The 14,682-nt window shown below is 43.0% G+C and overlaps 1 protein-coding gene and 1 long non-coding RNA gene across 6 annotated transcripts in view; one reads left to right on the top strand and one right to left on the bottom strand.

Annotated features, from left to right (window-relative positions):
• PRKN (parkin RBR E3 ubiquitin protein ligase) overlaps positions 1-14,682 on the top strand; it is a 1,215,897-nt gene that overhangs the window by 1,183,000 nt on the left and 18,215 nt on the right. For 3 of the 5 annotated variants that reach the window (XM_073219865.1, XM_073219864.1, XM_073219866.1), the window contains exon 10: positions 2,957-3,040. The exons of 1 other annotated variant lie outside the window; for it this stretch is intronic. In XM_073219865.1, the coding sequence (XP_073075966.1) occupies positions 2,957-3,040 (84 nt within the window). Of the gene's footprint in view, positions 1-2,956; positions 3,041-3,416; positions 3,564-14,682 lie in introns of those variants that run through there. One more of the 5 variants, XM_073219868.1, reaches the window with a different exon arrangement.
• LOC140845839 (uncharacterized) lies at positions 5,247-13,364 on the bottom strand. The gene is made up of 3 exons (XR_012124744.1): positions 13,243-13,364; positions 12,765-12,898; positions 5,247-5,733 (listed from the first exon to the last, which is right to left on the bottom strand). It is a non-coding gene; the product is annotated as an uncharacterized lncRNA (long non-coding RNA).

The raw sequence follows: 14,682 nt of genomic DNA, 5'->3' as shown, positions 1-14,682 counted from the left end.
GGGGCAAAATAATAACATAGTGAGCTCTTCTCAAAGACTCAGCCAGCAGCCTGCGTTTTTTTTAATAGAGCACACATAAGTGCAGAATTCTGGGTCAGAGGCAAACCCCATAGATGAGCAGAGACATCAATTAAAAATAAAAAATCTGGAGAGAAAACCCTAAGATCAGTTCAATCCACTGTTCCCTGGATTATCTTTCAGTTAAAGGAAAATAAAAATGTCAGGAATTAAAAGCTGGTGGTGTTGGGGACTGTGTAAGGACAACCTCACACAATGCCCTCCCTCACCAACCTGAACCTTTAAATGCCATTTATACCCACAAGCTTTGGGGCAGGCTCTTTGCTGTGAGAAGAAATAAGATTCTAATACTCTGCAAGTGATGACTGGAAGGTAGACATAGCATATCTATATGTAGGAAGGGCCTTTTCCTGATAAAATACTTGCCTTTCTGGCTTGATATGCCCTGAGATTAAAATAATTTTCTGATGAGTTATTAAAACAGAAATGGGACACGGGCAGGAGGGAAATCTGGTTTTGAAGCAAGGAGAAATGGCTATGCCTTTAGGATAAAGCAGTTTTTTCTATATCCTGCTTGTTTTGGAGGTTTTTTTAGCAGTTTTCTCATCAATCTTCTGTTAAGCAGAACTGAGCCAGCTCCCTGGCTCTAGGTATATAATAGTCAGTCACTTGAGCACCTCCAAGCCTCTGGGAATTCTTTGAGTCATCCAGGCTTTTGGTGCCATTACTATATCAGTTATGGATTGCTATGTAAAGAACACCCCCAAAACTTAATGATTTAAAGCAGCAACATTCTTGTTCCTGTCTTGCTTATTTTGCTTTTGCCCACAAACCTGTAAAAATCTCTGTGAAGACAGCTTGTCTCTGCTCCATGTGGCATCAGCTGGGAAAGCTCCTCCAGTGCCTGGAAGATCCACTTGGAATATGGCTCAGACACACGGCTGGCGGGCCAGTGCTGTCTCCTCTCTAAAATCCCGGCCAGGGCCGCTGGCCAGGGGCTCAGCTCCCCTCCGCAGGAGCCTCTTCCCAGGTGGCTGGGCTCTAAGAGCAAATGTCCCAAGAGGCAGGAAGTGGAAGCTGCCAGTTTCTTAAAGGCAAGACCCAAAAAGGACACACTACCACTTCCACCGTGTGCTCTCAGTGAAGCAGTTGCCCATGTTTAAGCACCAGAGACCCAGAACCCACCTCTCCTGGGAAGAGCATCAGGTCACTCTGGGCCTGTGCTTAAAACCACCAGCATTTCCCACATCCCATGCCCACTGACCTTGCTCTCTTCCCTGCTAGAGTATCTCCTCTGAATACCCTCTCTGCTCTGAGACGTGCTGCTCCCCAGCAAGTCAGAGCAAGGTTTGCTGTTGGGAGCCTGTTTCCCAGTGAAGCAGCTCCTCCTTCGGCTGTGAAACAGGACAGGGAAAACAGTCCCATCCAGCCTCTCCGTAAAGCTCAGGGCATGTTGCATGCCAGGCGTGGCTGCAGCACATGCTGTCTCCCTGCAGAGGGGGAAACTGAGTCAAAGATGCCAAGGTAGCTTTCCCAAGGTGCGTGATGGGATGACAACTCCAATCCCATTTGTGAGAACACAGAGCCCACAGCTCAGCCACCCCGGCAACCTCCAGAGCACGGCTGGTGACAGTGAAGCAGTTCTGCAGGAGCCCCGTAATTTGAGGCCAGACAGGACAGCATCCTTCCCTGGAAGGTGGAGGTGGAGGGCACCTGACCCCTGGTCTCCTCCGCCCCTGGTGTGTAAACACTTAAAGGAGCCCCACCACCAGATGAGAGGACCCGCGCCAGCACCCCTGTGAGTGTCCTGTGGCCACCAAACCACAGACTGGGGCTCCAGCAACAGGAATTTGTTCTCTCAGAGCCCTGGAGGCTGGAAGTCTGAGGACAAGTCGTCGGCAGGGGCTGCTCCCTGTGGGGCTCTCTCCCTGGCTTGTGCATGGCCGCCTTCCAGCTGGGTCCTGCATGCCCACCTCTCAGTCCACGAGTTGTCTGGGTCCTGATCTCCTCCTGTACGGACACTAGTCATATTGCATTGGGGCCACCCTAATGACCTCATTTTATCTGTCTTATCTCTTTGAAGACCCATCTCCAAATACAGTCACATTCTGAGGTACTGGGGGTTAAGACTTCATCATATGAATTTTTAGGGGACACAATTCATTTCTTCTCTCCATAACAATCTTTCAATATAAAAATAAGTCCACAACCACGCCAACATTTGTTGTTGTTTGTCTTTTGGATGGTGGTGATCCTTACTGGTGTGAGGTGATATCTCATTGTGGTTTTAATTTGCATTTCTCTGATGATTAGTGATGGGGAGCATCTTTTCATGTGTCTGTTGGCCATCTGAATTTCTTTGGGGGTGGTGTGGACGGGGAGGGCTGAACAACACTGAGAAGACGAGTAGGGATTCTGTAGCATCTTACTATGCTGATGGACAGTGACTGTAATGGGGTTTGTGAGGGGGACTTGGTGAAGGGGGGAGCCTAGTAAACGTAATGTTCTTCATGTAATTGTAGATTAATGGAAACAAAAAATAAATAAATAAATAAGTCCACTAACATGGATGTATAAATCCTCTATGTCTGTAAACAAGTATTGGATGTGAAATTCCTGAATGAAATCATTTCCTTCACATTCTAACACCAATTACTCTTTATTACAAGTATTTATTTGCATTACTGTCTCTCCTGTTAGAGTAGAAACATCTTGAAGGAAGAAAATGTGATTCATTCATCTCTGGAACAGTGCTTGGAACAATAGTGAACAATTCTGTCAAAATATAGCTATTTCTCTTTGCAAAAAATAATTTGGCACAGAAAAATGTGCCAAAAGACACAGAAAAATGAATATAATGAGCTTGGAAAAGGAAAAATGTGCTATGGCCACATGCAGCCAGCAGCTCCCTCCCTAACACACATGTGTTCTTCTGCAGTTTGTCTTTTGCCGGGACTGCAAAGAACCATACCACGAAGGCGAATGCAACGCCCCGACTGACGCAGCAGGAGCAGTGACTCAGGTAGAGCGCTCTTCTCTCCTCAGAGCAAAGTTCACATGGGTGGGAGGCAGGGCTCTTCCCCGGAGCTCATCGAAGTTCCAGTCTGATAAAACAAGAACCAGTGTACCGCCTCCACCCATGGGGATGGGGCTCTGGCTTCTCCCCATCACAGTCCTTCCAGAACCACCCATCTCCTCAGGAGAGAGCCGGGGACTTCCCACTGACCCTTTAGGAAATACCTTACTTCAGGGATAGTGTTTCCCCCAGAGTATATGGAATAAGGATCAGGAACATAGCATGATCTGAGGAGTCTTTGAAGAAGAGATAAAAACAATTTAACAATCTCTAAATCAGATAAACCAACACTAACCCCACATTTATTATTTTTTTTCAACAGTGCCTTTGTTTAAAATCTTTGGTGAAAACTATCTTCATGAATGACATGCATGGAAAAGTATTATATGATTCAAGGATATTGTTTTTTAGCAATATCATGAACTATGCTAAATTGTATTTCACTCTTGATTAGGTAAAGAACATGTTTACTGAGCCTTGCTCTCCAATGTGCTGTACTAGACTTAGAGAAATGCAAATACATTTTCTTTTAGTTATTAATTATGATCGACCAAACCTTAGAGGAAAGTAGTAAAAATTTCAGCACAGTTGATGAATTTGCTCATTACTTTTCTCCTGATACAGATATTAACAAAGGTTTAAACACCAAATCTACCCGGATAAATCCTTTAGTCATTCTATTGACAGCAGCCTCCTAAATAGACATAGAAATTCTAGAACATTTTAATTTTACAGTAGAGAATTTTAAATGACTGAATGCTATAAAATCGAACCATAAAGAAATGCATTCTTATAATGTATTCTACAGATGTATTTACTTAGTATTAGCATAACTAAATAAACACAATTAGGGAATTCAGGTCCTCTCATCAGCTCCTAAAACATTGGCCATGAGCCTTTTGGCAGATTGAAGTCGGAATTGCCATTTCTGTAACCGCAGCAGCAAATGCTCCTCCTGTTTCCTGTGGACTGTATGTTGGCTCAGGGGCATTCACATGCCAGCTCAACGGGAACTGATGTCAGGAATAATGCTGCCTCTGAGACCCCCCCTGCCACAGGACCACTGCAGCCCAGAAGGGCCAGACCAGACTGGAGCCCGAGGTGCTGGTAGATGGGGTTGGTCTATCCACTCACGGCCACGTACTCTTAGGGTCACAAATGTGGACAAGGCTTCCAGAAAGCAGTACCCAAATGTCTGTTTATTTGAACATAGTAGCAGTAAGGTGAAGAAGGGCATTACTTAACTTAAAGCCATCCAGGCGCCTGACCTACCTTATAACTCCCTTCATTCTTCATTTGAGAAGAGCCGACCAACCTTGGTATAAAAGACTAAGGGATCTCCATTGTATATATGTACCACATCTTCTTTATCCATTCATTTACTGATGGACACCTAGGTTGCTTCCATTTCTTGGCTATTGTAAATAGTGCTGCAATAAACATAGAGGTGCATCTGTCTTTTTCAAACTGGGCTGCTGCATTCTTAGGGTAAATTCCTAAAAGTGGAATCCTGGGTCAAATGGTATTTCTATTTTGAGCATTTTGAGGAACCTCCATACTGCTTTCCACAATGGTTGAACTAATTTACATTCCCACCAGCACTGTAGGAGGGTTCCCCTTTCTCCACAACCTCACCAACATTTGTTGTTGTTTGTCTTTTGGATGGTGGCAATTCTTACTGGTGTACATAGTGCAATATTATTCATCCATAAGAAGAAAACAAATCCTACCATTTGCAACAACATGGATGGAGCTAGAGGGTATTATACGCAGTGAAATAAGCCAGGCAGAGAGAGACAAGTACCAAATGATTTCACTCATATGTGGAGTATAAGAACAAAGAAAAACTGAAGGAACAAAACAGCAGCAGAATCACAGAACCCAAGAATGGACTAACAGTTACCAAAGGGAAAGGGACTGGGGAGGATGGGTGAGAAGGGAGGGAGAAGGGCGGGGAAGAAGAAAGGGAGCATTACAATTAGCATGTATAATGTGTGGGGGGGTCTCAGAGAGGGCTGTACAACACAGAGAAGACAAGTAGTGATTCTACAGCATCTTACTAATGCTGATGGGCAGTGACTGTAATGGGGTTTGTGGGGGGGACTTGAAAGTAATGTTCTTCATGTATTTATAGATTAATGATACCAAAAAAAAAAAGACTAAGAGATCTCATGTTCTTTTAAAGCCATTACAAATTTAATGTTCAATTCAGAAAAATGAGAAAATGAAAATCAGTGCTGGCCTTGAGCATAGATGACCAGTATCCAGGGGCCTGGGGCTACAAGATCATCTATTAGGCAAACATTAAATCAAGCACTTGTACAAGCCAGGCATCCTGCTAGAAAAATGCATATAAGTATATTTTTCTTGAGATGCTTGTAGGGGAATCATAGGGGAGACTTACAGGAAAACATATAACGATAGTAATACACTAAAACAAAGTTTAGCAAGTATATAGCTTTGTGTAATGCTTCCATGAAAAAATAATGGAAGCTGGGTCAGAGTTCATCAAGATGACAGCAAGATAGGGATGATGAAGAATTTTCCAGCAGAAATCACTACATGGACAAAGGCACAGAGGCGAATATCTTCTCTGGTCCATAGACATTTAATAGATGTTTGCTGACTGATGGTAGCTTCTGCAAAGAAAAAGACATTATTTCATTCATTCCACAAATATGTATAAACACCTATAATAGGCTTTGTTTTAGGCTCTGGGGATAAAGTCCCTGTCTCATGGACTTTATATCACTTTATTAGATGACACAAGTATTGCACAAATAATGAGTATGACAGGGATGCAGAGGAGGAATAGTTAATGCAGGACAGAGCTACCAAGCCAGAATTCAAGAAGAGACGTCCTTGCAGCAAAGCCTCCGTGGAGTGTGGCTCTTCCTGCGGTGAGCTCCCAATCATATTCCTCTTATTCAAAAGCAAAGCAAACTGACCAAACAAACTGGGAAACTCTTCAGGTCCACTGCTGCCTGATAACAGAAGGCAACTATTTGGGTTTTTGGCTGCCATTTTTCCCCAAGTCTCTAATTTATTCCAGTCACACAGGAAAGAGACTTCAACTCAGATGGACACATAGATTTTAGCTGAAAGGCCACGATGACCTACCACGATGGGGAAGGTTCACAAGCACCCACAGCGATGTGGGGGGTCTCAGAGCCCAGCATCAGTGGGGAGCCACGACTCCCTAAAGGGACAAAAAGCGGAAACGCGGTCCCATGGGAGACAGCGCTGAGAGCTGGAGGCACGGAGGTGGGTGGTGTCGTCATGGAGGGTCCAGTGTGGCTAGAAGTGGGCCCAAAGCAGGAAGGGAATGAGGACAGACCTCTCGCCTTCTCTCTCACCCCCTTGATCCTTTGCTGATGTTCCCTCTTGGCCACACCCAGCCAAAACAGCTGTAAGGGGTCCTCAGGACACAGCCCGTGAGCTGAGCAGAGGCAGGAAAAGAACACAGAGCAGGCAGGCAGTACATGCCCTGTGGGCTGCTTTACCGTGTCTCCGGAGTTCCCTTATTACATCATAGCAACTCTGAGACACGGAAAGGGGTGAGCCAAACAAGCTATTTCATCAAACTACAAGACCCAGTTCCATTTGGTAAGAGAATAAGGGATTTTTACTTTAATAGAGCCATTGTATTTTCTGTTCCCTACATTTCTCTCCAATGGTGGGTGACCTCTGCAATTCCATTGTTCTGAAATCTTTGAGAAGAGGACACTACGCACCTAACAATAAAAATCTAAGCACATACCCCCCTCTTGGGACTGAATGTCTCAGATGCATCCTCATGTCTAAATTTTATTAATCAGTAACAAAATACCCTCACTAGTCCTCTTCATATTTCCTTTCATTCGATTCACTTGTAAAATTTTTCTTTTAAGTGTTTGTGGCTATTCTCCACTGTTCTCCCTTGAAAGCTGAGCGGTTTCTTGCCTTTGATATTACATGTTATGCATCCAGGCAAGCCCATGTCTCCTGGGACCCAGTCAGACTTTTCCCATCAGTTAGGATGCTTGACCCTAAATTTAATGAATTCTTTGATTAATGCTATGATTTTTTTAAGCAAACTCAAAATTTGGTTTTAAATTGGTTTTAAAATATTGAACAAGCTTTAAGCTGAAACTGCTGGGAGTCTGGGAAATCAGTGACAGAAGATCAATCCATCACAGGCTAATGAGAGTCCCGTTCCATTTGCTTCCTTTTGTTTTTGCCTTTTGCTCTCCCCTGTGTTCCATTCCTTCCATGTGTTTCCTCTGGAGTCTTTCTAATAAGTAAACACTTGCTCTTGCAAACCACATAAATTGATTCATTCTCCCAGTGGCTCTCAGGAGTTCATGTTACTCTACCTATTCAACAGGAAGGCAAACTGAGACTTCTAGGTTTTAATGGCACTGTCCAAAGCCACAAAGAAAACTGTTTTCAGTGGCTGTACCTGATTCAAGTAGTTTTGGAACACTGACCACTGTCTCTGATTAATAAGTGTATAGGGTGTAAGGCTTCTGTGTGCACCTGCCTGCCAAGTTCCTACTTAACCTTCCAGACCCAGGTCATATATCACCTCCTTCATCAAGCCATCTGCCCACTGCATTACCTCCGCAAAGCTCTCAGACAACTGTACATACTTCTGTTTTACAGTCATTGCACTGAAATATCACTTGCCTGTCTCCACTAAAATTCTGAACTTTGTTAATGCAAAGTTAGTACCTATTAAACCCCCCATGCCTAGCACATAGAAAGCACTCATGAAGTGGTTATTGAATGAATGACAAATCCCTCCTTCACAACTCCATCCTCACTATGAAGCTCAGAAGGCATGCTACAAGAATGGATGGAGAGGAACTGACCAAGATGGTGACATAGGAGACTCCTGACCATCCCCCTGACACAAACACACTGAATCTACTGTTATACCTGGAGCAATTCCTATGCAAGTGGTCCAGAAACTAGTGAAGTGACTCTTACACATCAGATGAATGAGAAAATACCCTCATCAAAATGGGCAGGAGAGGCTGAGACACACTCTTGCCATAAACTCTATCCCTCACACTGCACTGTACAATTAGGAGGGAACCCCAACCCCAGATTCTCCCAGAGGAGCTAATGATAAGGACCCCACATCAAGCACCACAGCTATTAAGATTCCTACCAGCAGGACTGTCTCTCAAAACACCTAACTCTAAAAATCAGCAAGTATTATGTCCATAAGACAAACAATACTGTAACAAAGAAGCATTTCTTAAGGGGCACAAGCACTCATCACGTCTGTCCCCCACCAGGGCTCAGTGCAGAGGGAGCAAGTAAAATCGCCCATCTTCCAATTTTTCCATTAAAAATGTGTATCTGTTTTTTTCTTATGGCTAATATTCCATTGTGTATATGTACCACATCTTCTTTATCCATTCATCTACTGATGGACATTTAGGTTGCTTCCATATCCTACCATTTGCAACAACATGGATGGAGCTAGAGGGTGTTATACTCGGTGAAATAAGCCAGGTGGAGAGAGACAAGTACCAAATGATTTCACTCATGTGTGGAGTATAAGAACAAAGGTAAACTGAAGGATCAAAACAGCAGCAGAATCACAGAACCCAAGAATGGACTAATAGTTACCAAAGGGAAAGGGACTGGGGAGGATGGGGGGGAAGGGAGGGACAAGGGCAGGGAAAAAGAAAAGGGGCATTATGATTAGCATATATAGTATGTGGGGGGCATGGGGAGGGCTGTGCAACACAGAGAAGACAAGTAGTGATTTTACAGCATCTTACTATGCTGATGAACAGTGACTGTGAAGGGGTGTGTGGGGGGGACTTGGTGAAGAGGGGAGCCTAGTAAACATAATGTTCTTCATGTAATTGTAGATTAATGATACCAAAAAAAAAATGTGTATATGCACTTTGAAAGATGCTGTTCAGGGCCAAGCTTCTAATTCAGCTGTCACTATAGGTTGGCTTCGATCTTCAAAAAAAAAAAACTGAGGAAGCCAGGGGATACTTCTCCCACGTTCTCCCTCCAATCTGCTACAAGTTGCCAGTATCTCCCAAGAAGGAGCTCGTGCACATGTCTGCACCCCAGCTTTTACAGCTGCTGCTCAAACAAAGGATCTCTGATTCCTGGCTCTGATAGCCAAGAGTCTTCCATTCATGAATCCCCTAGGACTGTAGCAAACAAAAAAGCAATTCTTAACTGCCTATCCCCTGTCTCCCATCTTTCCCTGAAAGGGGCGTATCAAATACTTTCAAAGCTGCCATCTGAGAGCCAAGCTTCAGGCATCTAAGGGTTGGCTGAGATTCTCCCCAGAGACCAGGGAAGCCAGCAGACATCTTTCCCATTTTCCAACCTCGGCACATTCCATTATAGAACTAAGTGACCAAATCTCCCTGGAAGGAACTTGTACACACATCTGACACCACAAAGTTTTTCAACTTCCATCTGAAGGATGGGCCTCTGGGTCACCAAGCCCTAATAACAAAATGGGCTTGCATTCACAATTCCTGCAGGACTTTAGCAAACAAAGCAACAATTCATAGCAATTCATAAGCAGGAGCACCACCACCAAGCTGTGGCTATATACCTGGGCTCAGCACAGAGGAAATAAGCAAAGACATCCAGCCGCCAGCTCCTCCCTGGAAGGGGCTTAACTATATATTTTCTCAGCTTCTGCCTGGGGGCTCTGCTTCTAATCAGCCTGCATCTGTATGCTGAATGCAATCCTCCCCTTTTGGTATCCTGACAGATCATAGAACACCCTCAACTACTAGAAGCCACTAAGAACAAAGAAGGAGGCTTGGACAATCTCAAAAGTTTGAGAGGACTACTAGGAGCTAAGGCCAGCTGATTGATGAGGTTCATCTTCTACATGAGACAATTCTGTCAAGATCGGGTAAGGTGGCTGCTTTATCTAATGTGCAGAAACCAACAACAGAGTCAATAAAAATGAAAAAATGGAGGAATATGTTCCAAACAAGAGAGCAAGATAAAATCTCCAGAAACAAATGGTAATGAAGCACATTAAGTGATATTTCTGATAGAGAATTCAACATAACAGTCATAAAGATGCTCACCATAAGGCAAGCAGTACATGAACAAAATGAGAATTTCAACAGAGATAGAAAGTATTTTCAAACACCAAATATAAATCACAGAACTGAAGAATACAATAACTGAACTGAAAAATACAACAGAGTTCAGTAACAGACCAGAAGAGGCAGAAGAAAGGACCAGTGAACTCAGAGACAAGGAAGTGAAACTCATCCAGTCAGAGCAGCAAAAAGAAAAAAGAATTTAAAAGAGTAAAGATACCTTAAAGGACACCATCACATGGACCAATATTCACAGAGGAATCCTAGAAGGAGAAGAGAGAGACAAGGGGCAGAAACTTACTTTAAAAAAAAAAGTAATGTCTGAAAACTTCCCTAACCTGGGGAAAGAAACAGACATTCAGATCCAAGAAGCTGAAAATATACCAGAAAGATGAATCCAAAAAGACACACAATGAGAAACATTATAATGAAATTGTCAAAAGTTAAAGACAAGAATGGAATCTTATAAACAGCAAGAGAAAAGCAGCTTGTTATGTACAATGGAACCCCCATAAGGCTAAGACTTTTCAGCAGACACTGCAGGCCAGAGGGCATGGAGCGATATATGCAAAGTACTGAAATAAAAAAAAATGCCCAACCAAGAGTACTCTCTACCCAGCAAAGTCCTTTAGAATTGAAGGAGAGATAAAGAGTTTTCCAAACTAAAGCTGAAGAGATTCATGGCCACTAGACTGGCCTTACAACAAATATTAAGGGAACTCTTCAAGGTGACATGCAATGCCAACATTAAGAAACAAGAAAAATCTCAAATAAACAACCTAACTTTACATCCCAAGCAACTAGAAAAGTAAAAACAAACTTAAGCCCAAAGTTGAAGAAGAAAGGAAATAAAAAAGATCAGAGCAAAAATAAGTGAAATTGAGACTAAAATGATATTTTAAAAATCAATAAAACTAAGAGATGTTTTTCTTTGAAAAGATAAATTAAATTTACAGATCTTTAGCTAGACACACCAAGAAAAAAAAAGATGACTCAAATAAATAAAAACAGAAATAAAAGACATTACAATGGATACCATAGAAATATAAAGGATCATAACAAACTAGAATGAATAATTAAATGATAACAAATTAGACAACCTAGAAGATATGGATAAATTCCTAGGAATATGCAACCTACCAAGATTGAATCATGAAGAAATAAAAAATTTAAACAAACCAATTACTAGTAGGAAATTGAATCATTAATAAAAGCCAAATCCCAGTTAAATTCTAGTATCAGATGGCTTCATTGGTGAATTCTACCAAACATTTAAAGACGAATTAATGCCAATCCTCAAGCTCTTCCAAAAAACAGAAGAGAAGGGCACACTTTCAAACAAGGCTAGCATTAAACTGATACCAAATCTAGACAAGGATACTACAAAAAAATAAAATTACAAGCAAATATCCCTGATAAACATAGATGCAAAAATTCTCAATGAAATATTAGCAAACCAAATTCAACAATACATTAAAAAGATCATATGCCATGATCAAGTAGGATTTATTCCAGGGATTCAAAGATGGTTCAACATCCACAAATCAGTCAGTGTGATACACCACCTTAACAAAATGAAGGATAAAAATCATGTGATCATCTCAATAGACACAGGAGAAACATTTGACAAATTCAATATCCTTTCATCATAAAAGCTCTCAACAAACTGTGTAGAGAGAAAATATACCTCAACATAATAAAGGCCATATAAGACAAGCCCACAGCTAACATCCTATTCAATGGTGAAATACTGAAAGCTTTTATTCTAAGATCAGGAACAAGATGAGGATGCTTGCCACTTTTATTCAACATAGTACTGGAAGTCCTGGCCAAAGCATTTAAAAGAAATAAAAGAAGAAAGGAAGAAGTAAATTTATCTTTATTTTCGGATGACATGATATTATATGTAGAAAGCCCTAAAGACTCCCCCAAAATGCTGTCAGAAATAGTAAATTATTTCTGTAAAGTTGCAGGATAAAAAAAATCAGTATACAAAAATTAGATGCATTTCTGTAAACTAATAATCAACTACCAGAAAGAGAAATTAAGAAAATGATCCCATCTACAATAGACCAAAAACAACAAAAAATGTAGGAATAAATTTAACTAAGGAGGTAAGCATCTGTACACTGAAAACTATAAGATGTTGATGAAAGAAACTGAAGAACACACAAATAAAAGGAAAGATATTCCATATCCATGGATTGGAAGAATTGATATTGTTAAAATGTCCACATTATCAAAGCAATCTACAGATTCAATACAATTCCTATCAAAATTCAAATGGCATTTATCACAGAATTAGAACAAACAATCCTAAAATTTGTATGGATTCACAAAAGACCCCAAATAGCCAAAGCTAACTTGAGAAAGATAAACAACACTGGAGGCATTACACTCCGCGATTTCAAACTTTACTATAGAGCTATAGCGATCAAAACAGTATGGTACTGGCATTGAAAACAGACACACAGATCAATGGAACAGAATAGATAGCTCAGAAATAAACCCACACACATATAGTCAATTAATTTATGAGAAAGGAGGCAATACTATACAAAACTGAGCAGAGGATTTACCAAGAGATGCCCCAGTGAGTCCTCAGGTGCCAACTGTATTCTTCTAACCTCTGTTACATAGCTGCAGCCCCACCTTCTCCTGGTGATCAATTATCTGTACTGCAATGATGAATCCTTTCCTTGACTGCCATTCTCTGGGTAAACAGAACAAAAAAGTTCAGATGGCAGCCATAGCTTGAAGTACAGTAGAACTCCTGATGTGTTCCCTGGTAGAAGTGTTCTCCCTATAGAAACCAGGATCTCTATCTTTTCAAGGCTCAGAGTTGTTCAGATGGAGAGCAAAATTTCCCAAAAGGGTCACTGAGAGTAATGATAAGTGTGGCCACCCCTTGATTCTTGAACCATTGTATTTTACTATTGGAGACACAGTGCTATATAGCAGCTGTTGATTTAGGGTATAAATCTCATCTTGAAGGATAACACCTCGTCTCACAGGGAGTCCCCAGCTGCCTCTTGAAAGGCTGTTCATCACTCTTACCAGATCAGCAGCTCCGGGTGGTGTCATACGTGACAGGGCCAGAGCACACTGTAGTCGTGTGTGCACTGTGACACCTCCCTGCCGGAAGTGGCCCTCTGGCCCGGAGTGACATCGTCCTGGCTTCTGTGATCCTGCAGGCGGCAGTGCTGTTAGAGGCTCTCTTGTCAAAAAAGACAAACCCATCCCCAATCTGTTGTTTATAAACCATCCATACTGTGGCGCTTTGTTGTAGCAGCCCAAACAGACTAAGTCAGTGCTGAGCAAGCTGAATCGTGAGCCAAATTTGGACCACAAAGGACAGCTCCCCTCCCCACACCACAAACACCCTGGGGCCAGAATTCTGAGCCAAAGACAGGCACTAGTGCCACAGTGCTGGGCAGCCTGGGGGTCTTAGCCACCTACTCATGCCGGAGCCCTGCTCATGCCTGATCTGGATGTGTCCCTTCTCTCTCGTGAGGACTTGCTGCTTAGATGCTCAGCCCTGCAGGGCTCAGAAGGACTCAGGAGCCTTTCTTCAAATGGTGTATAACCCTCAGCTACAGAACCCTAGATATTGTTACTGTGGTTCTCCAGCTGGCTTGCAGTAAACTCCATGTGATGTTTTTACCACCACGGACAGCTCGACTACCACGGGGTCCTCCGGTTCCTATGCCACAGACACGACTGCTTGCACTGCAGCCTGACTGCGCAGCCCTGTGCAGCTCTGGGCCTCACCCAAACCTTCCAGGGCTCATCTCCCACCAGGAACAGCCTGCTCTTTGGCAACCAGTGGGCGGGCCTCCAACTGCACACACAGTTTCAGAGTTTGCACCCTAGAACCAGTCCTGGTACCAACTGTCACAGGACAGGTCCCAGGGAAATGGCCTCTGAGACTTGCACACAAGAGGTGTCTTGGGGAGTGCTCTTAGAAACAGCAGTGTAGGAAGAGAAAGCAGCAGGACTGAGCAGAGGTTGAACTCAATGGAGTTGTAATGCAAAGTGAGGGTGGGGAGTGCCTGAGAGCCGACATGGCTCTTGAGAGTTGTCTACCTGAAGAAATGAGGCAAGCAGCTGGCATTTAGGACCCATCCATGGGTCATTGACTGTGTGCTGTCCCCTCCTCCACAAGAGGTCTGACCTGAGTGAGGCAACACTTTTGACTGAAGAGGATTCCTAGATGGCATCTCAGCAGAGGTCCATCAGAGGCCAAAATCTCCAGCAGCTGGGGAAACCCATACCTGCATCAGGGTGGGGGGCTGAGTGCAACAGAGGGTCCACCATCAGGGCTAAGATGGGGGACACACCAGTCACTGACAAGTTCAGCAGGGAGAGTCAGGTGGTGGGTCTGAGGTGGGACCCATGGACTCGGCAGTGTGTTGGAAGACAGGCTGGAAAGGAGGAGCAGGTGTCAATGCTCGGATTTCTGACCTGGGTGGACAGTGGTGCCGTTCACTGGATGAG

This window comes from Manis javanica, chromosome 13 (genome assembly GCF_040802235.1).
Source record: "Manis javanica isolate MJ-LG chromosome 13, MJ_LKY, whole genome shotgun sequence".
In the NCBI taxonomy this organism is placed as follows: Eukaryota; Metazoa; Chordata; class Mammalia; order Pholidota; family Manidae; genus Manis; species Manis javanica.
Note: the sequence above shows the minus strand (reverse complement) of the source record. Positions and strands in the feature narration are given on the sequence as shown.